Source organism: Myotis yumanensis, unplaced genomic scaffold (assembly GCF_028538775.1).
Source record: "Myotis yumanensis isolate MYYU_CA2020_CCGP unplaced genomic scaffold, mMyoYum1.0.hap1 SCAF_16, whole genome shotgun sequence".
Taxonomy (NCBI): Eukaryota; Metazoa; Chordata; class Mammalia; order Chiroptera; family Vespertilionidae; genus Myotis; species Myotis yumanensis.
This window is the reverse complement of record NW_027223767.1, coordinates 32,660,281-32,686,934: the sequence shown is the minus strand read 5'-3', so window position 1 is coordinate 32,686,934 and position 26,654 is coordinate 32,660,281. Positions and strand designations below refer to the sequence as shown.

The following is a 26,654-nucleotide window of genomic DNA, read 5'->3' as shown; positions in this document are numbered from 1 at the left end:
ACGTGTTGGAAATGGATGAGAAATCCAGATGTGACTGTTGATGTAGTGACTCTCTGTAGGCTGCATTTCTCCTTTCACTCCTGCCATTTATCTTAGTCGGCTCAGGAGAGGGGTCCCTTAGGAGCCCTCTCCCAGGGGCTACAGGTAGCACATTTACGCCTGGCCTGTTGCAGGGCTCCCTAGAATGGTGATCATGCCAGTTTGCTGTATGTCGGTGGAGGGACTGCTGAGAGCCCTGAACCTCCAACTCGAGGAAAGCAGCAGTTCTGGGATCTCCGGTGGCTTCTTTCTCCTTCATGGGGCATCTTGACACAGTGCAAGAAGCAGAAGGGGGTCATTTCATCCTATAACTGTTGCCCTCCTGGTGGCAGTTGGACTCGACTTGCTTTGCAGGAAGCCCAGCTCCATCAGCTAATGATATTCCCTTATCTTGGTACTGCAGGCTGCTGAGCACCGGCCGGAGACCTCTGCTTGAGGGTCCTTCCTCTGAAGACATCGCCAGTGTGTGGAGCCCGCCCCACACCCACTCCCTGCCACACCACGGCCTTTACCTGTGTCTTCCGGTGTTTCCCCTGCGACCCGTCCTGTGGGAGTGCCTCGTGGGCTGCCCCAGAGTTCACCCCACGCTCAGCGGCGCCAATGGTGAAGATGACAAGATCCAAGACTTTCCAGGCCTATCTGCCCTCCTGCCACCGGACCTACAGCTGCATTCACTGCAGAGCCCACTTGGCCAATCATGATGAACTCATTTCCAAGGTACACGTTCCCTGCAGGCCTGCCTTGCCTTCCCCGGGGGAGGGCACGTCCTGCCCCTAAAGGTGCAGAAGGTTACAAGCTCTCCAAGAGCCTGGGTATTGGTGCTGCATCTTCCATACCAGGGGAGGAGGTGTGGGAGTTAGGGAGGGGCTGACCCACATGGCTGTCTCATCCAACTGAGAAATAACTGAGTTGGGGAGGGCGTGTGCTAGTTTGTTATTTTGGAAATTGGATGCCATCCCTGTTGGAGGCTGTGGGGAATGGTGGCTCGCAGGCCAGAGGGGAGAGGGGCTAAGGAGGGATTGGAGTCTTTGGCTTGGCTGGCTTGGCGTAGGTTGGCAGACGAACATGGTCTAGAATGCTGCCTGCCTGGAAAGCGAGTTGGAAGAAAGTTGGTGGGGCCAGGATGTCTTGTAGTGGGTTCTTAGCTGAGATGAGTTGAGGATACTGCCTTTCAAGGTCATGAGACTGTTGACTTTGGGGAGGACCAGAGTGACTTGGTGAAGAGCTGACTCACTGGCCTGTGGGGACCATTAGGGCCTTAACACGGCATTTGATCCCAATTAGAAGAGAAAATGGAACCCTATTTTCCAGAGGAGCCTTGGCAACTGCTTCCTAAAGTTGGGGTGGGGGTGGGAGGATATGAAAAAATAAATAAACCCAACAGCTCCGTTGTACAGTCTAGGAACTGGCGCCTTCAAGCAGCACTCTCAGGGGAGCTGCTTCCCTCCTGGCCCTGAATTCCTACGGGAGGAGAAACAGGTTTTACGAGGCTACATAAAAAGGAGAAAGAGATCACGGAGGACTTTTCCCTTAAAAAAAAACAACAAAAAAAACTCCTTCCTCTGAACCTGTACTACATGCCATTCAAGCAAAAAAAAAAAAAAAAAGAAAAAGAAAAAAGATAAAAAGAAACAAACAAGCCTTTATGCAGACCCAGACTAAGTTTTAAAAAAATGCTAGAAAAGGTGGCATCGTTTTCCCTGCCCCGGGCCTGGGAGCCCCAGCCAGAGAGGGAGGAAGGAGCAGCAGTTCTACAACAGTCGTGTCCAGCTGGCTGACCCACCAGGACATGAGGAAGGCTGCTGAACAACCACGTGTGGTGTAGGGATTCTTAAGTCAGGACCCGGGTTGGACCTCCTCCTCCTAGGCCTATTCCAGGGTCTAGGGTTACCACAGACCTTGAACCCTGGAGCCCTCTGAGTCCTGGCACCTGGCCCACTTCCCTTCTCTGGGTTTCTTCCAGTTACTCTCCTTCCTGCTGTTTCTGCTTCAGCCAGCCCATAGCTTCCTCCTCTGTCACCTAACTCGTGTTGTCTCAGATGCCGTGGATCTTACGGGAACCCCTTGAGTGTGGAAGTTTGGATGGGGGAGGCTGTGTCAGCGAGGGAAGACAGGATTCAGTCCTTTTTGCTTTGGAAGAGTGCCTCCAAGCTTGAAGGGAAAATGTGAGTTGTCCTATTTCTGAAAACCTCCAGAGAAAGTGGAAGCCAAGACATTTTTTTTTTTAATACCAGGAAGAAGTGCTCTGTATCATAAGAAATTGAGGGACCAGTGAAATGTATTTTAGCGCCTTCTCTGTCCTAAAATCCTGCTACTTGACACTTTATCTCACCTAACCTTCATAAGAAGCCTTTAAAGTAGGTGACATTAGTCATATTTCATTTTTTAAAATACCTTCAGGCTTCTTTTTCCCCCTTTAAATATGTTTTTTTAATTGATTTTTTTTAGAGAGAGAGAGAGGAAGGGGGGAGGGAGAGAGAGATAGACACATCAATGAGAGAGAAACATCAACATCGATCCACTGCCTCCTGCACACTCCCTGCTAGGGATTGAGCCTACAACCCAGGCATGTGTCCCAATTGGAAATCAAACCACAGACCTCTTGATGTATGGTTTGACACTCAACCACTGAGCCACACCGGTTGGGCGATACTAGTCATATTTTATATGGATGGAGAAGTTGAGAGTTATAAATGTTGCCCAAGAACTTAAATTGGAGGCTCAAAAAAGAGAGAGCAATTACTCTGAGCATGTTTAAGAAGGATTTCTGGAAGAAGTAGGCCCTGTAGGATAGGCTGAAGTGACTATGGGGAGATGGCAATCAAAGTCACTCTCATCTCTGGCCTGGTATACGGGGTCTTGGATGATCTGGCAGAGCCGACCTTTTGAGTTAGGGCTCCCGCCAGTTCCTTGCTTTATGTTCCAACCACTTGGAACTAAGCAGCAATCCCTAAATACACAGACGGGATTTCAGGCTGCTGTGCCTCAGCCAAGGGCAGCCCTTTCCCCTCACCTTCCTCTCTCCCAGGAGCCCCTACACAGTCTTTGCCACCTGGGGCCATTGCCTACTAGCTTTGTATCCTCTGGGTCAGAATCCCACCCAAGGCAAGAGCTCAATAAATGATCAAATACATGGATGGATGGAGCCTGACCTTTGGGAGAAGACAAGCGACGAGCAAGAGAGACTTTGTTGGCCTCATGCCCTCTCTCCTGGGCCTTCTGGGGCAAAAAGGCTCATTCACAAATCCAGGCCAAAGTCAGCACAGGCTTTAGTTTCATTGGCCACAACCGGTGCACAGATGGGGTGCATTAGAGCTTGATGATTTAAAGAGTTGGGTTAAATGCCTGGCTGTGGGTTAGGACTGAGGGGACTGTGGCTGGCACCGCACAAAGTTTCCTTTATTTCACTCCCCGGCCACCCCCGGCGTTAAGTAATCTATAGATTCTTCTGCAGGTCCGCTTAACAGGAAGATCATTGCCCCAGCCCCCTCCTTGGAAAATGGGCCTTTCTTTTCATTTTGTTTCTCCCTTCCATCTAAGAAAGTTCAGGGAGAGAATGTTTCTCCTGTTCTCCCCCCTTGAGGTAATCTGTGTGGTTTCAGGGTCAGCCCCGTGGGAGTTAGGCACCGGGAAGCAGATAGCTGGGGCAGCCGTGTAATTAAACGATACGTTGTGCTTGTAATAGAGCCTTTGATCTGGAAGCTTGACATTCCATTGTTTGGTCTAAAAAAAGAAAAGATGACACAAAGGTCCAGAGAACTGTAGCCCTGAGTGTTTGGCCAGCAGAGAACAGGGGATGGTACCAAGACTTTGGGCTCCCTTCCTACCAGTGTGACTAAGCCCACATGGAAGTGCATAGTTGTCAAAGGATTTGAACAATTAGGGCCACGTTGGCATGTGGGGTAAAGAATCCTGCACCGAGTGGTCCACCTTCCCAGCTTGCTCTAGATCCCCAGACGCCTGGCATCAACTGTCCAGCCTCTGATTCACAGCCCCTCACTAATCAGAGGGGTGAGATGATATTTGTTGTGTCTAATGCCTAGTAGCTAGCACTGTGCTCACTGTGTGCCCTTTTCCTAACAGTGCTGAGTGGTAAGTGTACCTTACTGTGTGTGGAGGGGGGAGCAGGTTTACCTCACTGGGTTGCTATGAGGCCGGATGAGATCATAGATGTGTGGGTGGTTTGTAAATCAAAGAAAGCTCTATGCAAGTATAAAGTGGTTCCTCTGCTTCTCTTGGCCTTGCTGTCTCCCTCCCCCCCCCCCCCCCCCCCCCAAAAAAAAAGAAAGAAAGAAAGAAAAGGAAAAGAAGAAAGAAAAAAGGAAAGACAAGGGGTGGGGTGGAGAGGATTGTTCCTGCTGACACCAAGCAAATTTCCATTAGCCAAGATAGTTTCCCTTTAGACCGTGGAGCACAGGAGTTAGACAAGGAGGAAAAGGAAATAGAAGAAATCGACAGCAAAGATGTACATGTCTGCAGAAAGGTAACAGCTTTCGCTCCGGGGGATGATGGCTGGGGGTGGGTAGGTGAGTCGATGAGAGAACTATCTGGGGAATGTGCTGAGGCATCATCCTACAGCTTTCTTGGGGGTGTTGTGCTCTGAGTGTTTGCCTGCAGAGGTGTTTTGAGTTGGCATGAGGAATTGCTCACACTGTAGTTTCTTACTTAATGGTGCAAGCCCCAGGATAAAGTTATACCTGGGTTATAAATAATAATGGTTTCCATTGGACCCGTTAGTTGCCCTGAGTAAAAACCATCCAACGCTCATTTCAGTGGGGACTATTATGGAAACCTGGATCTTCACAAAGCTTTTCCCTGCAAACTTCCTCTGTGGTCGTCATTCCCTTCCCTCCCACCTGCTAACCCTACCGTGGCATCCTGGAGTAGGCCATTTGGGAATAGTGAGTTGGGTTCATCTATCACAATCCCACTCTAAGGACAGTGGCTTCATTTGGAGACACTGGCTGCTTTAGTTACTGCTCTAGGTCCTTGGAGGGAAGGAAGAAATCTTTTGCTCACTCTCTCAAACTATTTTTACTATGTCAAACCTTTAGGTCAGTTATCTTCTGGTGACAGATACAAAATTCCCAGAGTTGCAGGTCACTGATGAGCTCAGCCCCTGTTCATGAGGAAACAGGCCATGGGCCACTCAGTGACCAACTGAGGTTCCATAGCCTCAAAACCGCACCCCTCAGCTGCACTCCGTGGGAAGAACTCTGCCTCAGCTGCTTTCTTCTCAGCTGGGGAGCTCCTAGGAGGCAGGTTCTTTTTGTTCCCTCTGGGGTTCCATCAGGCTTACCGTGGTAGCGTTTGGGTTTTCCCTTCGTGCCTAGACATTAGACCAGGGGTCCTCAAACTACGGCCCGTGGGCTACATGCAAATACAAATATTGTATTTGTTCTCGTTTTGTTTTTTAATTCAAAATAAGATATGTGCAGTGTGCATAGGAATTTGTTCATAGTTTTTTTTTTTAAACTATAGTCCGGCCCTTCAACGGTCTGAGGGACAGTGAACTGGCCCCCTGTTTAAAAAGTTTGAGGACCCCTGCATTAGACCAAGTGTTTCTGTCATCATTCAGAGCAAGACCTTCTGAAGGCTTGTGTGGATCTCACAGTTTCTGAGAGGCCACTCTACCTCAGTTTCCCAGCTCTGCTTCTGAGCCTAGAGCATGATACCTGTGATTCTCAAAAAGACTTGTACCCCCAACACCATGGCTTAGAGGTAGTGGGCACGGAGGAGGTGTCAGTCTGGAAGTACCGAGATCCGACCCATTCTGTGTATCTCGATAAGTCATCATATCCTTTCTCAATTCCCAACCTCTACTAGCTTGTCTTTCACGTACAATAAACGAACTCTCCAGAATATTAATGCCATTTTTTATGTCCTGAAAATCTCATGTAGAAAACCACACAGGAACGGAATTTGTAAAAGTCTACTCATTTCATTTTCTCTAAGTACCCTGGAAAATGTTATAGTCTGCATTGGATTGTACTAGTAGTATTAGTGACTTCTATGCCACATCAAGCAGAATAAGCCATAAAGAACATGCACAATAAGATGTGTCACTTAGATAATTCTTGCAAATTATATTTTCAATTCTAATTTTATCAATTAAGAGATTTTTGGTATCTAGTGAGGTATATGCCAGTGATTTTTACAAAAACCATGATTCAATAAAATTAGTATTTCTATTCTAGCAAGATGATTGTATGCAAATCTGTAAATGTTTACCTCAAAAAAGTGAACTTTTTGTTTCTGAAATAGTAGGACTCAGGCTTTCCCCAGAGTGACCGATGAGCTGTCAGCAACAAAAGGCTGAGAGCAATCCCATACAATAAAGTGCCTTTGTTGCTTTTGCAGTGTTTGCAGATAATTGTTGAATGTTTGTCAGTGTTTCCTAAAGAGCATTTCTGAGGTACAGCAAAGGCAAGAGTGACAAATTATGGAAGAGTTCCAACGTAAGCCGAGAAGCCCAGTTTCAAAACAGTCCATCAGTTTAGCTTCTGTAGAGAAAATCACATATCTAACCTAAATTACTTCTTTACTTCTTTTCTACAACTACTTGACCTTTGCAAGTTCCGATCTCCTCTCCAGGAAGTATCAGTTCTGGAAGAGTGCAAACAGGATGACCTGTCGGCCACCGAGGAAGGAGTAACAGGTGAACCAAGTTTATACAGAAAATCTCCCAACAGAGAGATGTCATTAGATTACAGTGTTTCTTGGTGAAAAGAAACCATGTGGAGCTTATAAGATATCTTATAGCATCTTCCCCCATTCAGACAGAGGTTGATTCAAATTCTGGGTGAGATCAGCCATAAATTAGGCTGGGATGTTTGCATGGCGTAATTGTTTCAGGACAGGACCGCCACAGCAGGATCTCAGAGGCCTCTGGCGTGTGGGGGTGATGGCAGCGGGGACTGTGCCCATACTTGCTCTTTTGTCTCATTGTTTCTGTTCTGTCACTACACAAATGCTAAACATGTACTCTGTGTGTGTATGTGCGTGTAGCCCTGTTCTAGATACCCTGCTACTACCCTTAAGGATTTTATCTTCAAGGAACTTTGTAGTTGGGGAGATAATAGGTTCATAAGTCATCCCTTCTTGGAGTTTGTACTTCACCTTGTGTTTATCTTAAAGCAATTATCACAGTGTAACGATGCACATCTCCCATTAGCTTGTGAACTACTTGAGGAGATGCTTGTGATGTCATCTGTGTCTTTGGCACCCAACACAGCTCCTGAAGACTGGTAGACTTTCAGTGAATATCTGAGTGAATGACTATTAGTACCCAGGATAGAGACAGAGATCAGGGGTCTTAATTTGGGGTCCGTGGACTGGCTTCCAGGGATCCCTGAAGTTGTATGTTTAATTCTGTGTGCACGTATCATTTTCTAGGGTGGTTTCCATGGCTTTCATTAGGTTTTCAAAGGAGTTGTTGGTCAAAAATGAACTTTATGGGCCAGATATTGAGGGACTGTGATGGAAGGGGTAGGTTGAAGCCAGATGGTGGGAAGAATACAAGTTTGACTTGATCCTGCTGGCAGCTGGGTACTACTGAAGACTTTTGAGCAAGTGGCTAAGTGACCAGAGCTTTGCTGTGAGAAGGGAAATGTGGTTGTGAGGTGGTAGGGGAACTGCTGGAGAGACAAGAAATGGAAAAACTAGTGCATGTGCATTGCAGGGATCTGAAGGTATCCCAGGCATGTGGTGACCATGCAGTAAATGCTTGTGGACCACTGCTTGAGAAAGAAAGGCTCGCATTCTGTCCTCACGAACAAGAGGAATTGAATTCAGGAAGCCACACGCTTTGGATGGCGGCAGACCTGTCCCACTGTGTTGCCTGTTCCCTGTGAAAATGAACCTGGGCACAAGTAGAATTGCTTACCAGTTTGTTATCCAAGGAGCTGCCAGGGGCGGAGTCTGGTGCAAGCAGCAGGAGCACACGAATCTGCTCGATTGTGATCCCTTCTCTGTAGTTGCTTTAAATACCAAAAGGAAATGTCGACTGAGCTCTGAGGCGTATCCTGAAAATTAACTCTGTTTGCAAATGTCTGTAAGGATCCAATCATAAGGTTGATTGGTCCATGAATGTCTCGGCATTCGGTGAGGACGCTGGTGATGGCGAACTTGTGTTCCCAGTCAAAATCCAAGAAAATCATTTCAATAGGAAGCTGTGAAGTGGGTGAAGGACCTCTGCCCTGTGTTTGAGCACCGGTCCTTCCCCCACCTCTGCACCATTGCTGGTGTGGCTGTTCATATTCTGGGGCCTGACCAGAATCCACTGTCATACACCGCATGTCCATTTCAGTATTATTTATTATTTATTTTTTGCATTTGAAACAACATGCCAGGCCCTCACCTGTGTACCAGGCATAGGTAGATGAAGCCAACAAGTTTCCTGCACCTTTGGGTACGTGGGAATGAAAGGCTCTCCGGGGAGGGCAGAAGGTTACCGATGAGGTTGTGTTGGTGACATAAACACCACAGGGTGAAAAGTCTACATTGCTGCTATTAACTACTATTTATTGAACATAGACTGTGTGCTGAGGACTCCTTTAGATGTTTTCTTTACTTCATCACTTTACAACATCCCTTCAAAGTGGGGATTAACTGACTTGCCTACATCCATAGTTTTCCAAGAAGCTGTATGGGGTACAGATCGAGATAGGTCTATGCCCTCTTTGCCATTTCAGGACCTAGGTTATTTTCTGGTCTCTCTCAGTAAAATTGGTGGTGAATTGTACCCTGTATTCCCTCCTTTATTTTCCTTGCTTAAAGAATCCTTTCTTTCTCTATATCCAGTTTCTACCTATTCTTTTTTTTTTTGCATCTACTCATGCATTAAAAAAATTGAATATGTGGCAGAAAATTTTAAAATACAATATGCTTAAATAATATAACCAGATACACTTTAAGTCCACATTAGAGAATTCATCGTGTAGAAATTTGATTGAATGCTTAGGGAAAACCTATTTTGCTTTTAAGCACCTTATGTGGCCAAATGTACAACATATGTGATCATTTATATAAAAAGCTGGAAACTGCAAAACAAAGCACCAAATATACCAGCCAAATACTATAATGGTCACTTCTGCAGGATATTTGCATAAAGGAAGTAAAATCAGGTTCATGAGGCTATGCATTCTTTATTAACTACCTTAAAAAAGCTCAGACAACTATTCTTTTCCTGGTAAGAACGCGACGTGAAATGCAAAAAACCTGCAGTATATCTGAGGTGTTATATTAGGCAATTGCATTAAAAAGCTTGTAGAATGATATGCAAAAAGCCATTTTCATTGACTGTTAAAAAAGTGTCTTTTCTCAATAAGCATTTCCATCCAACCATATAGAAAAATAAGTAGCCTCTACCCATTCTTTTTTTAAAAAATATATTTTATTGATTTTTTACAGAGAGGAAGGGAGAGGGATAGAGAGTTAGAAACATCAATGAGAGAGAAACATCGATCAGCTGCCTCCTGCAGGCCCCCTACCAGGGATGTGCCCGCAGCCAAGGTACATGCCCTTGACCGGAATCGAACCTGGGACCCTGCAGTCCACAGGCTGACGCTCTATCCACTGAGCCAAACCGGTTAGGGCTCTACCCATTCTTGAATACCAGCTTCAGTGTTTTCCAGGATGTCTTCCTGGGCTAGAGGATTGTCTCCCTCCGCTGAATGTCTGTACACCGTGCCGATTGCGTATTCGTTTAGCAATTAATAATGACGTCTTGTAATAATAATACGGTCTGTGTTATTGTGGTTACATGCACTTTTTATGTATAATTGCCTTGTTTCCTAACAAGAGTCTAAATGACCTGGAGTCATAGACTCTCAGAACATTAGAGCTGGAGGGGCCTGGGAACCTGGGTTTTCTAGTTCAGCTCCTGGTACAGATCAAGAAAGCACTGAGTACCTCTTGACTTTGTACCTTGCCACCTCCTCCCTGCTGCACCGCCTACTGCCTTGCACCTAACGGTTGCTTGTAAATGCTGGAGGCAGCCCGGGGAATTAAAGTATCAAGCTGTATGATCTTGGGCAAGGCTGGTCTCTCTGGCTCTCCTTTTTCTTCCTCATTCCAAGTGAGGCGTTAGATGAAACTACCTTTAAAGGTTCCTTCCACATCCCCCTGATTATAATGTAGCAGCAAAAAGTGATATGAAGCAACATAACTTCGGGTTAACAGGGAACATTGCCTAGGTTTAGACTCTAGCTTCTTTTCTTAGTGGTTATGCAAGTTAAGTAACCTTGTCTTAATGCCCTCATTGGGAAAATGGGAATACTATTAATATTAGATAGCGGATAGAATTTTTGTGGAAATTAAATGAGGTAATCAAGCACTTCACAGTACTTGACGTATAGTAAATGCTTAGCAAATGCTGCTAGCTGTTGTTTTCTGCAAAATAACAACAGAAAGTGGCACTCAAACATAACCAGGTCCTGGCACCCATAATTGTCCTGGTATATTTATTCCTTCTTTTTTTGAGAGACTCAACTTTTGCCCGGTAGCTATACAGCTGGTCTTCTGAGGCTTCTGATCCTTGTTACTTAAAATTCCAAAGGGTCTGACAGGTCTCTGGAGGCAGTTAAATCACAGAATCAGCAGCCTTCATCCCGCTTTCTGGGGCCTTACCTGCAAGCACCTGCCAGGTCTCTCTAGCATTTTAAGTGGAAAATCTATTCTACCCCCTTCTCTCCTGTTCTGTCAGGTGGTTACTTTGCCTCTGACCACAGACCTGCAGGGTTACAGAGACCTCAAACTACTGTGACAACAGCAGCCAGGCAGCTGGGAGAGAGTTCCGGGCCTGGGTGTCAGGGCCACAGCCAAGAATTGCTTGTCAGTTTGATGAACTCTGTGATGGTTCAGGTGTGTGTGGGGAGGCAGGGAGGCTGAGCTTCTTTGGAAAGAAGTCATTTTGCTTATCCTTAAAAACAAAAAAACAACAACAAAGAATCTCTGATACTGTTGTTTCCAAAGCACTTAGCCTATTCCCGAGGGAGGTGGGGTTTGACCTGGTGACCCAGAGCTGCGGGCCGAGGAGAGCTTCCCCACCCTCTGCCTATTGCTGGTGGCTGGACAGTGACTCAGGGGAGGAGGGAGCTGAGGAGGAGACTGGCTCTGCCAGCTGCTGCTAACAACACCATCTAATCAGTCCACAAGCTCCTCCCTGCAGACCACAGTGAAGTCAAGAAGCAGAGCAGGTGGCACTGGCTCCCCCTCCCCGTCTCCCCCAACACCTTTGGATCTTTAAAGGGGCAACTAATGGTCGTCAAAAACCAAACGGTCTCTCTTTGGAGGCCCAGGAACTCCTTTTCCTCCCTGTTAGGGCTGGTCTACCACAACATTCACTGAAGTCCAGCTCTCTCACAGGTAAATGAGGGCACAGAAAAGCATTTCCTGGCCAGAACAAAAACTCTCAGAGTGACCCCTCCTGCACTACGCTCCATCATCATTTGTTCCACATTTAGGGAGCTCCTCTTACATGTTAAGTAGTGGGGATGCAGTGGCAAACAGATGCGTGTATGCCTTGCCCTCACCCAGCTTGTACCCAGTACCCTTTGGTTACTGGGAAGCCACTCTCCAAAGGAGCAGCTGGCGACAGTAGAGGTGGGGAGCTCCACCCTGAGCCTGGTACCGAGTTGTCTGGGGCAGCTGAGAAGCCAACATTTCCATGTTGTTTTCCATTCCATTTGCCTGATTTCCATGCCCCAATGTGTACAACTTTTTCCTTGACTATCCCTGTCCTCCCATCATGTCAACCGGGTTTAGTCCAGCCTCGTAAAAGTGCCAGCTGGGCCCTTGCAGCTCGAGGTGGCCCGTGACCGAGCCCTGCTGTTCCCTGATGTGTATTTGGAGGAACGTCTGTTTGCTGGACCAGGCCTCTCACCATTGCTGGTGGCTCCATCTTTATTTCTGAAAGCTGCTTGACTTGACCCTCAGCTGGCCCCTCCCCTTTCCATGCCAAATGTTCAAAATGACAGGGAGGTTCGCCCCAGACAAGTTCACTTGGAAAAACCTAAGGAAAGAGGAAGCAAGAGAAACCAGATCTCCTGCAGCTCCATAAGTCACCGTATTTACTCTCCCCTCAGCAGAAGAAAGAAAGAAAAAATAAAAGCAAAGTATGTTTGTGGGGGAGGAGAGCTCCTCCCTGTCTGTCTCCTCTGTGAAATAACAGGCGAATCTGCCCTGGGCACTGAGGGGGCGGGTGCTGGGTAAATACAGGAGGAAGGAAAGCCGATAAGATATGGTCTGACAAATCTAGGTCACCAGGCTGCTGCTAGGCACCTGTATGACTGGTCACCTTGAAACTGACAGGAGGGAGGAGGATGGACTTTTGTTCAGGGCACAGACTGGCCAACTTCCCATGCTTTTGTTTGTTTATTCAGTAAGCATTTCTTGGGCAACATTATATTCCAGGCCACGTGGTGTAGGTATTTCAGGCCCTTCTGTGTCTCCATTAGGCAAAACCTCCTCCTGGATCCCAGGCCTGTAACTAGTGCTAAAAAAAAAAAAAAAGACATGACATCATGCAAAAGCCAGTCCACTAACTCGCAGAGTGGGGGCAGCCAGTCTCTTGGTAGACGAAGGAGCTGTTGGAAGGCTTACTTCCCTGTTTCTTCAGCTAGATCAGGGGTGGGCAGAACTTTTCTGTGCAGGCCAGATAGCAAACATTTCAGGCTTTGCTGGCCATATGGTCTCAGCCACTCAATTCTGCACCCATAGAATGAATGCATCAGCAAAGGAGTGTGGCTACATTCCAGCAAAACTTTATTTGCAAAACAGGTGAGAGACCCAAGTTGGCCCTTGTGTATTGTTTGCTGACGCCTAGGCTAAATATGTGGTCAGGGTGGCCTCCGGCCAGAGACAGTCACTCTCTGTCCTCAGTTTTTGTTTCCCTGTAGGAATGAATTCAGATAGGAGAGTACAAATAGCAGCAAGAACAAGTGAGAATTTACCTGCAGAAAAGGAATACGCTCAGATATAGTCGGAGCGGGCAACTCAGCCAGCCAAAACCAAACCAAGGGCCCCGCACTCAGTGGAGGGTTTAGGGAATTTATACCCCTGGCTGGAGTGTCCCTAATTAAGTCACCCCCTCCATTATTTCTCACAAGTAAAAATATAGCTCCAAGTTGTAAGGCTCCTTGACCCAGGTGTTATGCCACTGGTTACACCACATCCTGGAGGGGCTCTAAGTCTTCTCTCTTCACATAGGGGTCTGTTGCCTTTATTATCTAACTTTGGTTTGTCACATCTCACAGGTATCCCCTCCAGGCCCTAACTGCCTTACCCAGCTCATGTCTTCCTTGCTGCCTGCTCTAACAGATGGTCGAAGTGCATGTTGGAGAAATGGGTTCATGTGATTTCAGGAGGAATTCCAAACCAGCAGGTGACTGCCTTTGGTGTGGACAGTGTAGGAGCTAAAGCACTGTGCTCATGGACAGGGTTGATTGGCACTCCGGTGTCAGTTTAACTGCACAGACAATTCCACTTCACAGGCCAAACTTCAGCCTCAGCCACGTCGCACACCCAGCTTCCCACCAAAGGTTACCAGGTGACCCAGCCAGACAGCGCACACAGTTTCATACAATCTCAACACTCCAATGGGAAAACAGTGAGGGGCGCTGCTGATGGGGAGTCAGTAGCATCATTTTAAAAGCCCTGAGTGAAGGGTCACGCCGCCTCTACTCTCAGTCTGGCTCTGCCACTAACTATTCATTGTGGCATCGATAAGTCATTTAACCTCTCTGCCCAGTCAGCAGATACTGAGTACTTATGAGGCACTGGGGATACTGAAATGGATGCAACAAAATTCTTGCTTTAAGGAGCTTATGGTCTATCGGGGAAGAGAAATAAGGTGCAGTGAAACACAGGGTTTGAGTAGGTGATTGTTCAGGATTCTGGGGGGGACAAAGAGCAGGATGAGTGCTTACTTAGTGAACAAAAAAGGGGAGTCCATCCCGAATAGAGTCAGAGAAACATTCTAGAGGAGATCAAGCCTAGGGAATCACAGGTGAGAGATGGAGGAGGCATGTGAGGGGGAATGAGGAGGTCAGCAGGGGTGGGTCATGGGGCCCAGACTCCCAGCGAAGGAGGTTAGACTTAGTCCTGTGTGCTGTGGGAGCCACTGGAAGGTTTTAAGCAAGGGAGTCCTAGCATCTGATTCAGGTTGGACTCAACGTCTCTCCAGTTTCCATAAACCCTGTAGTTGCAAGCTTCATGTGAATAGAAATGTTGATATTGTATAAAGTTAATAAGCAGGATAATTAAACCAGTGGCTGTAATTAATAACCAGGCTCAGTCCCTTGCTGGTAGTGCCTTTAGCTAAACAGCAATCGGATAAATCATTGGCCAACACCAAGCACCTTTAGCTCTGAGAAGAGGGACTTGTAAAGTTCCCTGGGTTCCCTGGTTTGCTGGGCCATGTACTCCCTCTTATGTGACCCTTGTGGCTTCTTGAGGCTCACTGAGTCGTCATAGGCTAGCAATTGCAACTCCACGCTTATGTGCTTTTCTGCTACTTTAAAGGGAGAACTGAGTTGCAGCATTCAGATGGCATTTGGTGTAGCTTTGAGGCTCAGGACAGAGCAAAGGAAAGGGGGGGGGGGGGCGCGTGGCACGAAGTGGCTTCTGCAGTCTTCATGTATTTTAGGGCCTGCCTGAGCATAATTTAGGGCATTAGAAAATGGGGGTTCCTGAGCAGCGATTTCCAAATCTGACAGCACATCAAGGTAGCCTGGGATGAAAAGGCTGATCTACAGGTCCCACCTGCAGAGAACCCTATGGTGTAGGTCTGAATGTGACTAGGGCAACACACAAGTCACCTAGGACACAACATTTAAGGAGGCATGCATTCTTAGGGTTTGTACAAGTGCAGAGGCGGCACTTCAGAGTGAGGACCTCCTTAAATGTTGTGTTCTAGCTTTCTGGCTGGCCTCCCCCTAATCCCAGCCCTAGGAGGGAGTCTCCCCTCTCCCCCTGAGATTCTGATGCAACTAGTACTAATATTGGGAGCCACAGCTCTAGGACAAAAGTTCTCAATACTTGGGAAATAGCTACCCATGCTGCCCCTACCACCCGCTATCTACCATCTAACCCCATTCCACTGCTTGAGGGCCCACAGGGCGGTTTTGGCTAACATTTGTCTGAAAAAAGAAACAGCTCTTAGGAAGCATTCGTCTAATAATGAAGACAATAGTCATCATTTTACTGAGAGTATACTAAGTGCCAGGCACTGTACTGGGGACTTTTGATGGGACTCACATCTTCTCTCTTATACCAATCCAGAGAGAGATGTGCTACTATTGTTCCCATGTTCAGGCAACGAAAGTAAAGCTTAGACAAATTGAGTTGACCAACAGGACTTAGCTAGGAAATGGTAGAACCAGAATTGGAATTTAGGCAGGACCCCCATCCATGCCCCCTGAAAGTACTCCAGCGTGCGGTTTATTTTTTTTGCTCTGGATTAGCAGAGGAGACCAGCTCAACCCCCTCTCCTGGTCTTCCCCAGGCTATCTACCTGGCTCTGAAATCTCTAGGTAACTCCCTGTTTCTAGAACCAAACATGGAAGCCCAGATTTCCTCTGCGTGTATATGTTTTTGTAAATAGGGTTTTCTGACCCATGGCCCCTGGGAAGGGGTGGAAGGAGACCCTCAGCAGGGGCAGAAGAGTTACTCTTTCTTAAGCTATTTACTGATCGACTCCCTTAACTCCTGAAACCAGAAAGAAGAGGAACTCAAGAGTCAGCAGGGCTCAGAGCCCTAATTAATTTGTGGTCCAACTGGGTCAGGGGGAGTGACCCGGTGCAGTAGCCTTTTTCTTTTCTTTTTTTTTCTTCAGGGACACGTGTGCCCAGCTCACTAGAGCAGAGTTCCATGCACAGAGGGGAGAGATTCCAGATCCCCCCCTCCCGGGGGTGGGGTTATCTCTCCCGTGAAGCATGTCTGCCTATCAGTCCCTTCCTCCCTGGCTCTCTGGCTGGGCTCCTGCCGGTGTTAAGTTGCTCCAAATACCCAGTCTCTTATTTCACATCCTCAGGCAAAGATCCCACAGCCAAGGTGCCCTTTCAGCTTAGCTTTCCCATCGGCTGCTCACTGACAGATAAGCTCCTAAGAAGAGGGAAGCGGGAGGGTGCAGAGGTGGGGAAAACTGGAGCCCACCCCTTTGTTGTCCTCCAGCCCCCAGTGTTGTGTGTGATGGGGTGGCGGCCAGCGGCCTGGCCCCAGGCCCTCATTGGCAGCTGGGACTTGACTTGGCCAAGACACAAATGCTTGGGCTTTACCTTAGGGTGGGAATTGGAGGCCTAAAGTTTGTTAAGGGTCAAGAGACAAGGAAACTGTTTTGTGTGTGGGCTGGGAGAACGCAGGGGCTCCTGGAGCCAGGCTCTGTTTCTGCAAAATCTGCCAGACTCCCAGTCTAGACCTCACGGAGATGGCTCATTCCCTGGGCTGGGTAGACTGAGACACGAGTGCTGCCGGGAGTCTGGAGCGAGAAGGAGCCAGTGGACAGAATGTTCTTGCACCTGGATGGACCGGCCACAGCACAAGCTGGGCCCCTGCAGGTAGAGGCGAACCCTTTCTCATTTAGTCAAATCATATCTTGAGTAACAAATTTACTGCCGGATGAACTGGTTCTCATGTACCTTTCTGAAGTGATATAAGTGGTTAAAATAAAAACGGGAGTGACCAGGAAGTTTGCACAGTTAGGTCCATTGGTCTTACTGCTCTGGGGAGCGAACCTGTATCCTGGACTTAACCTTCCACCTCTGCTCCTCTCTTGCCACTCGCAACCAAAGCGAATGCCTGGAACCTGGTGATAGGGATGATTACGTGGAGTTCGTTGGTATTCCAAACAGGCTCAGCTAATTTCCCCAAGAAGAGGTCCCCAACCATGGCCTCCAAAGATAACCTTGTGGGCAGTGCCTAGGTAACAGAACCCAAGAATTAGGCCTCTGTGTGTGTAGGTTGGTGCCAGAATATATCGAAAATGATATCCAGAATGCCCAGAGACTATTTAAAACGTGTATAGAAAGGTAGCAATTAAATGTTTGCCTTGGAATAAGGCTGGCCTCTGCGTTCTCCCAGGAGCCCTCGCCTAGGGAAGATGATTAAAAATAGATCTGAGTAGCACTTCCTGCTTGGCAGATGGCTGATAGCAAACACTGGGGCTTGCAGCTGACCTTTCCCTTCTGAAATCTGCTCTGTTTCCATGATGCTAATTGAGTCCCTCTCTAGACCTAATCAAAGAGCTGGCTGCAAAAAAAACCAAAAAAAAAAACACCACCACACACACAAACCACACTTGCTGTCCTGGCAGGGCTCAATTCATGGAGCAACTTGAAAGTGCTGGAATTTGCATGGAAACACCCACTCCGTGTTCCAACTGGCTGGTCCTTGTTTGAAAATGAACAAGTTTTGCTTTCAAATTTGCTGTCCAGGGCTGTGGAGGATCCCACCCCCTCTCTGCCCCCGTCCATAAGGAACGATTAGTGGATGGGGGAGTGATAAGAGCACCCAGTGTTTAGACCTATGCACAATAGACAATGCTCACTCTCACTTCAGAACAGAGTAGGTGTCCGAAAGAGGGGCTTCTGGAGGTTCGGCTTCTAGGGGGTGGCTCCATCCTCACTTATAAAGCACAATATCAAACTATGGAAGATACGAGGCATGTGTTTTTATTATTATATGTAGCAAACATCTAGGGACCATTGCTGTTTATTGAGTTATTCTCCTCCCCAAGGAAAGAGATGAGGATATACACAGGCTGCCCTGAGTCCTCAAGGGTTTCTTCTACCTACTTCCTTTCCAAGGACAGTCCTTGCGCACCTAGAGTGCTCTCATCCCCTCCAGTCCCATCCGTGTTCTCAGAATCCTTTGAACATCCATAATGTATTATAGGGACCTCTAGGTGGTTTTGTACATATTTTATAGGTTGTAGTCCCATTGGCTAGATTGTAAGCACCTTCAGGGCAGAGCTGACTGGCTGTATTCTCATGGTGCCCAGCAACATCTGACACAGCTGCTCATTACATATTTGCTGACATATAGTTACAGAGGCACCATATTCCTTCAGACGACTGCATCACAAGATTCTGAGCCATACCCTTCTCATCGGAAATCAGGTTCCCCCTCCCCAACTGACTACTTTAATGTGACACAAAACTTTTTGGCCCGGGAGAGGATTTTCCAGGGCCTGATATTTTACAATGGACCTGAGACTTTCATGGTGGCCCGGGAGGAGGTTGAGCGCCAGAAGATGTGAAGGGGATTTTAGTGCCTGTCTTGAGGATGAGAGTCGCAGGGCCAAATGATCAGATAAAATAGGCCAGCTGATGTTTTATGCAGATAAACAGGAAGTTTAAAAACACCAGGGAAAAGGTCTAACTCTGAGTCAGAAGTGTTTGTTTAATGTGTGAGGCGTATTCTCTCTAGAGAATATGGACTCACAAAATGTTCACCCTTCTAAGAGACCTTACTCAACCCCCTCGTTTCACAGATGACACAACTCCCAGCTCAGAGGAACAGGGATCTGTCCAAGGACATCATGCTAGTTGGAGGCAGATGACCGGGCCATGCCTGGCAGGGCTGGGAGTGGGTGGCCGGTGATTCCTACCCAGTCACATTAAGCTTCTAGAGGGAATACCAGTAATCACCAGTGCACAGCTTTTGCACTTTGGCAAAAATATTTCTAATATTTATTTGTTCCCGTTTCTTTCTTAAGAGCTCTTTGGCTGTGATTTCTTCAAGCCGTACAATAATCCTCACCACTATGACCCTTTTAGGTAAAATTGGCTCTCCCTTCATCACTCTACTCCTAAACTCAGTCCCTTAGGGTATATGAGTATAGAGATTAAATGTAGGTCTTTGCTAATATTCTCACCAGAGGAAACCTGCTGGACCACTGCTACCGTGCGAACACACTGATGAACCTACTTCAGTTTGTATGCAGCCTCAAATCCAGTTGTTTCATTAAATAAGGCCTTGCGCTTTGGTTAGCATTTCCAGGAGAGGGAAGTGTTGAAAGTATTTAGAGAACGCCTAGTACGAAATGAAACGTCAGGTTCAGAAGCAAATGGTAAACTTGGTGAGGAAATCTGAAGGAACTGGTAGAGGAAAGGTGCTACTATTTATTGAGGGCCTGGTAGATGCCAGGCATTTTACTTTCTGCGAGGTGTTATACCATTTGGCAGATGAGGAACTTGAGACCATGGAGGTCACCATATCCAATAATATACCCTACAGAGAGTTCCAGAACTGGGAATTGAACTAGTTCATCCAACTGCTTAATTCTTTCATTATACCAAGGCACTAAACTGGGACAGGTTTAGCCCATAGAAGGAAACCTTGATGTGGGCAAGAGAACAGCATTAAAGCTGTAACTTGAAGTGCTATTTGGTACCAAAGGATATAAAGATGGAGGATTTGGGGGGCTCTCAGGAGACAGAGTTCATCCAGCTCATGTAAGTAATTTTGGTTCTGTCAGAGCAACTGGGAGCGGGTTTCCGGTCCCTGGGAGTATTTAAGCAGAGGTTGGGTAGCAGTGTGGACAGGGTGCATCAGGTGAGTGGTTGGCCTTTGGAACTTCTTCACATCTCAATAGACTATGAAATTAAAATTAGGTCAAGTCATATGCATGTTTGGTTTGGTTTTGAGATTCCTACAGACTGCAATTAGTTAAGTATTTCTCTTTTACCATTTCTCCAAGCATTCTTCTGGGTTCTCTGCTCAGTCTTGGCCATGAAGTTCAGGAATTTTAAGGGGCTTCTTGGTGTTCAATTATTTTTTTTCGATGGGTTGTAAAATAGGAATCATTCATTCAGTAATAAGCTGGGAAGGCTGTTTTCAGGCTGGGATTCAGAGTCTTAGGCATGGAAGGTGTACACATTTAATTGTGTCCATTCATTCAAGGTGACCAAGCTCTGGTGGATGTGAGTTCTAATTTATTAATTTACAGTAGAACAGATCATCCTGAACGCTTGAAATGTGTGTTACCTTCCTGGAAGGTAGACCCATTTGAGCAAGAGGATTCTATTTAGTCAGCTGCTAAGTAAACATGGCATCAGAGCAGAGCAGAGGAAACTGAATAGCCTAAGAGGTTTTCATCAGTTTTGACAGCTTGATCCATCCTTCTTCTTCAAGGAGATGGCTTTTCCAAGTGGACACGCTCTTGAAAAAATTTGAGGCTTGGAGTCAGAAGCCATCATTTAAGTTCTTAACTTGACTTCCAAGCTTCGTAAAGCTGAGTAAATCACTTGAGCCGCCCTGGGCTTCAGTTTCCTCCTGTTGTTTTGGAGGTTGATTCCGTTCATGTATGTGAAAGTGCTTTGCATGTTCTGACACCTTATATATGTGTCATGTTAGTCTAACTCTGTTAGGCTCCCCTCTTTCAGGAAGTCACTTGGACAACACCCTTGTTATCCCATCTTCACTCTCCCCTGGACTTTGGAGCCAGACCACCTAGGTCTCTATCATGTATTGGCTATTCAACCTGGGCACATGTCTTAACTTCTCTCTCTGCCTCACTTTTCTCATCTGTAAAATGGGGACGATGATTGTACCTACCTCATTAGATTGTTGAGAGGATTAAATGACTTTGCTTATGTAAAACTATTTGAATCCTGCCTGGCATGTGATAAACACTATATAAATGTGAGCTGTTATTGTTATTTCACAACTTAACGAGCCACCTCAGTTTCGTCTATAAACTCTCTCCAATATCATTGCAGGATGTGCTTGTTAGAAAATAATTTAAAAAGCAATTTCCTTCATAGCTTCAGTCTTGGAGATTAGGCTTTTCTGGCCTTTTCTGCCCGGATTGGTTGCAGAGCAAGGCTTACCTAGAGAGTCTGTCGGTTTTGCCAACTGACTTCACAGACAGCCTTTGTAATGCAGGAAACTTTCATTCCCCAGTGTCCAGTTGGCCTTGGAAACAGAAGCGTAAATTGAACCATAAATCTAAGAAATTGGTATTTGTCCTTCCTAGGTATACAAATGAATAGTGAATTGTTTTCAAAGGCCTCGCGGTTTTGAGAGAAATTTGAGCACCACTGTTGCAGCTTTAGTTTTGTCTTTGAGTTGAACTGCAAAGGGCCCAGTGATAAATGCCTTGTTGCCATTACATCCTGATTCCACCGTCTCTACTGTAACTCAGAAATCAGTCTCCCTGGACTGACCACGTGAGGGTGACAGGTCAGGCTTTCTGTAGAGGCCAGTGCTTGCATGACTCTGGGACTCCCCCGCTCTTGATCCTTCTGGAGAAAGCGTGCTTTCCATACCTTCTCTCTAGAAAGCAAGGAGGGAATGCAGGATACTGAGAGCTGGTAGCATCTGTTTTCCCATTGGCTGTATGTTTACATTGGCATCTACTGTCCTAACTGTTTGCCACAGACTAGAGAGCGTTGGTTCTTCAGAGAACAACCACCGGGCCCCAAGCCACATCTGAGGCCCTTAGGACAGCTGGGGAGGTGTGGGAGAGGAGCTGTGGAGGTCTGTGGCTGGAGAGGGGTTTAGGAGAGTGGCTGGAAAAGCTCTGGGAAGACAGCCCAGTCCTTCCAGAGGAGTTCTACAGCTCCCATTTTATTTTTTTTATTTTATTTTATTTTTTTATTAAATATATTTTATTGATTTTTTACAGAGAGGAAGGGAGAGAGATAGAGAGTTAGAAACATCGATGAGAGAGAAACATCGATCAGCTGCCTCCTGCACATCTCCTACTGGGGATGTGCCCGCAACCCAGGTACATGCCCTTGACCGGAATCGAACCCGGGACCCTTCAGTCCGCAGGCCGACGCTCTATCCACCGAGCCAAACCGGTTTCGGCAACAGCTCCCATTTTAAATCCCCAAAGCCTGTGGTGGTGTGAAAGGAAACGGAATTTATAAATACTTTTTTTTTGGGCCAGGTACTGTGCATTCATTTTACACTCACAATATACCTTTGGAAAAGGCATTCTCTTCTCCCTTTTGTAGATGGGACCTTGAGGCTCAGAAGTGGCAGTGTCTTGCCCAAGGTTACACAACTAGGAAGGGCTGGATCCAAGGCCTCCCCAGCTCCAAAGCCTGCCTCTTTTCTACTGCACATCAGGCAGGCATGACACATGGGGGAGCCGAGCTTGCAGGGTCTTCTCTGGTCCATGACTTTATTCTAGGTCCTTCCCTGAAAGCAACTCGTTTCACCTGGGTCAACAGGAAGGTGGATTTGAAAGGTCTGATTAAGTGAGGGCAGATCCCAGAATTTCCCCCTTTCACCAGTAAAATGTGACACCTCACCACCTTTTGTTTTTTGGCTTTTGGTGCTGTTTCTTGTAACTGGTATGCTCCCATGCCCTTGGAATTTTATGACTCCGCACTGCAGATATTTCCTCCTTTCCAGCCAGTCCCTTCCCTGCCCCTCCCTCCATCTGTTTTGGGAATGTGAGGTTGCCTTGAGACCTACCAAAGCTCAAAGCCAAGAAGGAGGGCTGTAGGAGACCATGCTTCTACCCCTAGGCAGCACACATGGCCTTTTACCCCATTCCAAGTTTCTAGACAGATATGTGAATGCCTTTTGTAGACCATAAACACGTACAAATGGCTTTGTCCTTTCCTAGTCTTTCCTGGTGACCTGTGTCCTAGTTGTGGAAGTCATCGGGTCGGGAAATTCTCCCTTATAATTAACCCAGGTCTCTTATTTCCATTTAAGTCCATTTCCTCTTCTTATTGCAGAGAAGATGGAAGAAATCCCCTTTAATCTTTTCCCTCTGGGCTAAATGTTCCCAGTTTCTTTTTTTAAGTTGCATTTGAGTTCTAATTCTGGAAAATTTCATAATTTTCATTGTTCTTTATTATCATCCTTTCCACTTTCTCCATATGCTTCCTTGGGGTGGAATCCAAACAGGATCCAGTATTATTTTGCTTGGGTTTCAGGTTTTTGGAATGGAGCCTGTGGCTTTCATTGACCCTAAGTAGGAAACTACACTAGGTCTAACTATGAATGGAGAAAAGAACGAGAAAGGAAAAATACTGACCTGGTCCCCCCCAGCCTAATGCCAGTTCTGTTGAAGTGGAGGTGTTTAGCTGACCCCAATTCTCTTATCTATCTCTACCGAACACTTAGGCCACCTTTTCACTGAGATGGTATGTAGTATAGTATATAGTTCTTTGAGCATACCCATGGAGACAGAAAGTAGATTTGGGGTTGCCTGGGGTTAGGGGCAAGGAAAATGGAAGGTGACTACTAATGATCTGAGATTTATTTTAGGGGGTGCAAATTAGATGGTGATGGTTGCACCACCTTGTGAATATACTAAGCGCCACTGAATTGCATACTTTAAAGGGGTGACTTTTATGGCAATGGGGATTACCATTCAACTAAACAAAACAGCTTTATGTTGGCACCAGTAAGTTCTTTTATAGTTATCCTAGAGGCCCGATGCACAAAGATTTGTGCAAGAATAGGCCTTCCTTCCCCTGGCTGCCAGCACCGACTTCCCTCCGGCAGCCAGGACCTGGGCTGCTTCGCTCCTGCCGCTGCCAGGCATCCGGGACCAGGGCTGCTTCGCTCCAGCCACCACTGCCACACACTTGGGGCGTGCTCCAAGCCCTGGAGTGTGTCTGCTGGGGCTGGGGGTGGCACGCTGCCCCCTCTCGCCCATCTGCGCGGCTCCTCCTGAGCGGTCGTGATGCAGCCTCCTCCTGAGCCGGTCGTGATGCCCGGCCAATTTGTATATTACCACTTTATATATATAGATAGAAAGACATTCTAACAACAACAACATTTATACAATTCCTTGAAGTTTAGGAAGCTCTTTCTTTTATACACATTATCTTATTTTTTATACAAAACTGGTGTGAATGTGAATACTATTTTGTTGTGCCCATTTTATAGATTAGAAAATGGAGTTTTGGGGAAGTGAATTGGCTTGCCAGGGCTCAAACTCTGTCAATCTGCCTCTTTGAAGCCCATGTAATTAAAACTGTGCCTGTGGATGGTCAATTGGAGAAACAAACACCAAGTGCTTTAAAGCAGCAGTCGCCAACCGGTGGTCCATGAGGTCCAAAAGGTTGGCGACTGCTGCTTGAAAGGATTTGTAACTGGACAATCAGTGGGTCCCTGCTGCCTGTCACTACTTAAGCCAATAAAGCAGAGACAGGGTTGAATTATATATCAGCGTTTATTCCAGTACTGCCAGCAGTATGGGAGAGCAGCAGGTCATCCACAGAAATCTGCTCTGTAGCCCCCATAAGCCAGCTGCTTATAGAGGATAAGACAAAGATTACATGGGGAAGTAGGGATTACAGGCATGGGGAAGTAAGCTATGCAGGCCTGGGTGGGACTCCATAATCTGTCCATGATAATAGACAGTTCTTGAATGAGAACGGCTGCATTCAAAGATTGACTCCCAGATCCAAGGCTGACTCCATGGGCCCAGGGGTACACAACTCCCAGCCAAGTCAGAATGTCCTTTCTTTAACCAACACAAGGCAGTCATGGTTAACAGAGCATGATTAATATTTCCTATAACCGTAGCTAGTCCCCAGTATTCTATTTTTGCCCCTAACAGTCACAGAGCATCATGAGTGAAAAGAGCCATGGGGAGCGTCAGTCTACCTCCTCAATTTTTATGGAGACATTGAGTTGCAAAGAGTGAAAGGTTTATCTTTTGTCATATTAGTAGAGAAAGGAGGAGACCAAAGTCACCAAAGAAAAGGATGTCTATGAACCAAGTAGATGAGAAGCAGCCTTTTCATTGCGCCTCTCCGGCTCCTGAAAAGGCCCAGGGGGAGAGACAAGAACTGACCTTTTCCCTCTGCACTTCAGTTACCCTGTTTTACTTATCATTCTCAACAGCCCTATGAAATACAGGCATGGTCTCACCTACAGATGTGAAAGATGTAGAAGCTGAGAGAGGCTAAATGATTCTCCCAAGATCAAGTAGCTTATAAGTTGAAGTTGCAAAACCAGAATTTGGTTTGTTTGTTTGTTTTATTTTTGTTAATCCTCGCCTGAGGATATTTTTTCATTGACTTTTTTTTCTTTTTTTTTTTTTTTAGAGAGAGAGGGAACAACAGAGAGAAACATCGATGTGAGAGAAACCCATCGACTGGTTGCCTCCTGCACGAGCCCTTTGGTTCGAAGGCCGGATGCTCTATCCATGACCCAAACTGGCTGGGGCGCAAAACCAGAATTTGATCCGAATTTCTGGTGCCAAGACTCAGCCCTCTCATCGTGTGCAGATATGCATCCAGCTCCCGGTGGACATCTGCTTCCCCGTCCCCCTGCGCATCCCCTGAGGCAGGTGCTCAGTTGAAAAGGGCTGGCCTTCCCAAGAGAGGAGGGGACCTGTGTGCGAGAGGCTCTGCTTGCTGCCAGGAGGCCTTCACGCCTGAGTCTGTCCAAGTATCCAGGACTCCAGGGCCAGGGCCTGGGCCTGTCACCACGGCGAAGGAACCACATGTTTGCTCTGTTGCCACCTCCCCATAGAAGTATTCATTTTTCAACAGTCCTCCTCCTTTTCAAAGGCATTGCTGTCTTCCAGACTTTCAAAGGGGCCAGAAATCAGTGGTTTTGGCTACTAAACAGGAAACTCAAAGCCCTTTCCGTTCCTTTGAGCTAGCTGGAAGGGCTGGGCCTGAAATGATTACTTTCCTATAAAGGACAGAAGAAAAGTTCTGTGTAACTTAAAAAACAAAAAAACTTTCCCAGAGCCCTAAATACCAGCCGTGGTTGACACACAACATGGCAAAGAGCTGCCTTGTTGCCTGGCAGTGCTGACAGCCAACTAATGTGTCTGACCGTCTGTTTGGGATCTCCTAGCCTGAGATTCTGGTTGCTTCATCCTGATTGCTTCCTGAACCTCTTCTCAGTCTCCCCACCTTTGGTGCCACCCTCACTCGGGGGAGTGCCAGGCTGTGCCTGGTTGCGCCAGGCTGGGCCGGGCCCCACAGGATACAGCGACCCAGCCGGGGCTATTCTTGTCTGTGTCTATTTGCAAGATGCCTGTTGTTCTCAGTCGCTGTTTTTCCCATCATAACTGTGGACTTGGCAGGGGGCCCGTGTGAAAGGCCTGGTGGGAGAGCTCTGCCCCAGGAAACGCGGCTGCTCCCAAGTGCCAGGCTGAGGAAGCAGGTTCTCAGACAGCCGCTCAGGGGCCACCTGAGTGGATGCTGCCGGATGACAGCCCCGCTTGGGTCCGGCACCCTTTTGCAGAGCGCCGGCGCCTGCCAGCATGCTGTCGTGGAACAAGCCTGCGCGAACCATAGTGGCCCTGCGAGGTGCCGCTGGGGCTGGCTGGCTGGCGTTTCTCTTCTGTGTGTGTCCTCCCCTAGCCCCACTTTCTAGGAATTCTAATCTGTGTCAGGCCAGAGAACATTCCTCTTGGGCCCTACCCCAGAGCCCCAGAGCAGTGGCTTCCAGACTTTTTAAAATCACACACCCCTGGCAGTAAAATGTTCGTGCATATACTCCTAATTTGCGTACTTACAAATGGTATGCATGTGCTGCTATGTAATGTGTACATTAGAGATATATAGGCAAAGGAAATCTTAATAATTTATGTAATTTTAAAGGACGGAAGAAAAAGGAAAAAATTATAAAATTTGCTTTTAATCTGGTTTAATTGAAGGTATAGGTCATTGAATATA

The 26,654-nt window shown here is 46.9% G+C and overlaps 1 protein-coding gene across 1 annotated transcript in view; it reads left to right on the top strand.

Moving 5' to 3' along the window:
* The first annotated feature begins 451 nt into the window (after window positions 1–451).
* Window positions 452–26,654, top strand: part of YPEL2 (yippee like 2) — a 35,999-nt gene continuing 9,796 nt past the window's right edge. The window contains exon 1 of the mRNA XM_070394645.1: window positions 452–756. Within this exon, the coding sequence (XP_070250746.1) occupies window positions 640–756 (117 nt within the window). The 5' untranslated portion in view covers window positions 452–639. The remainder of the gene's footprint in view (window positions 757–26,654) is intronic.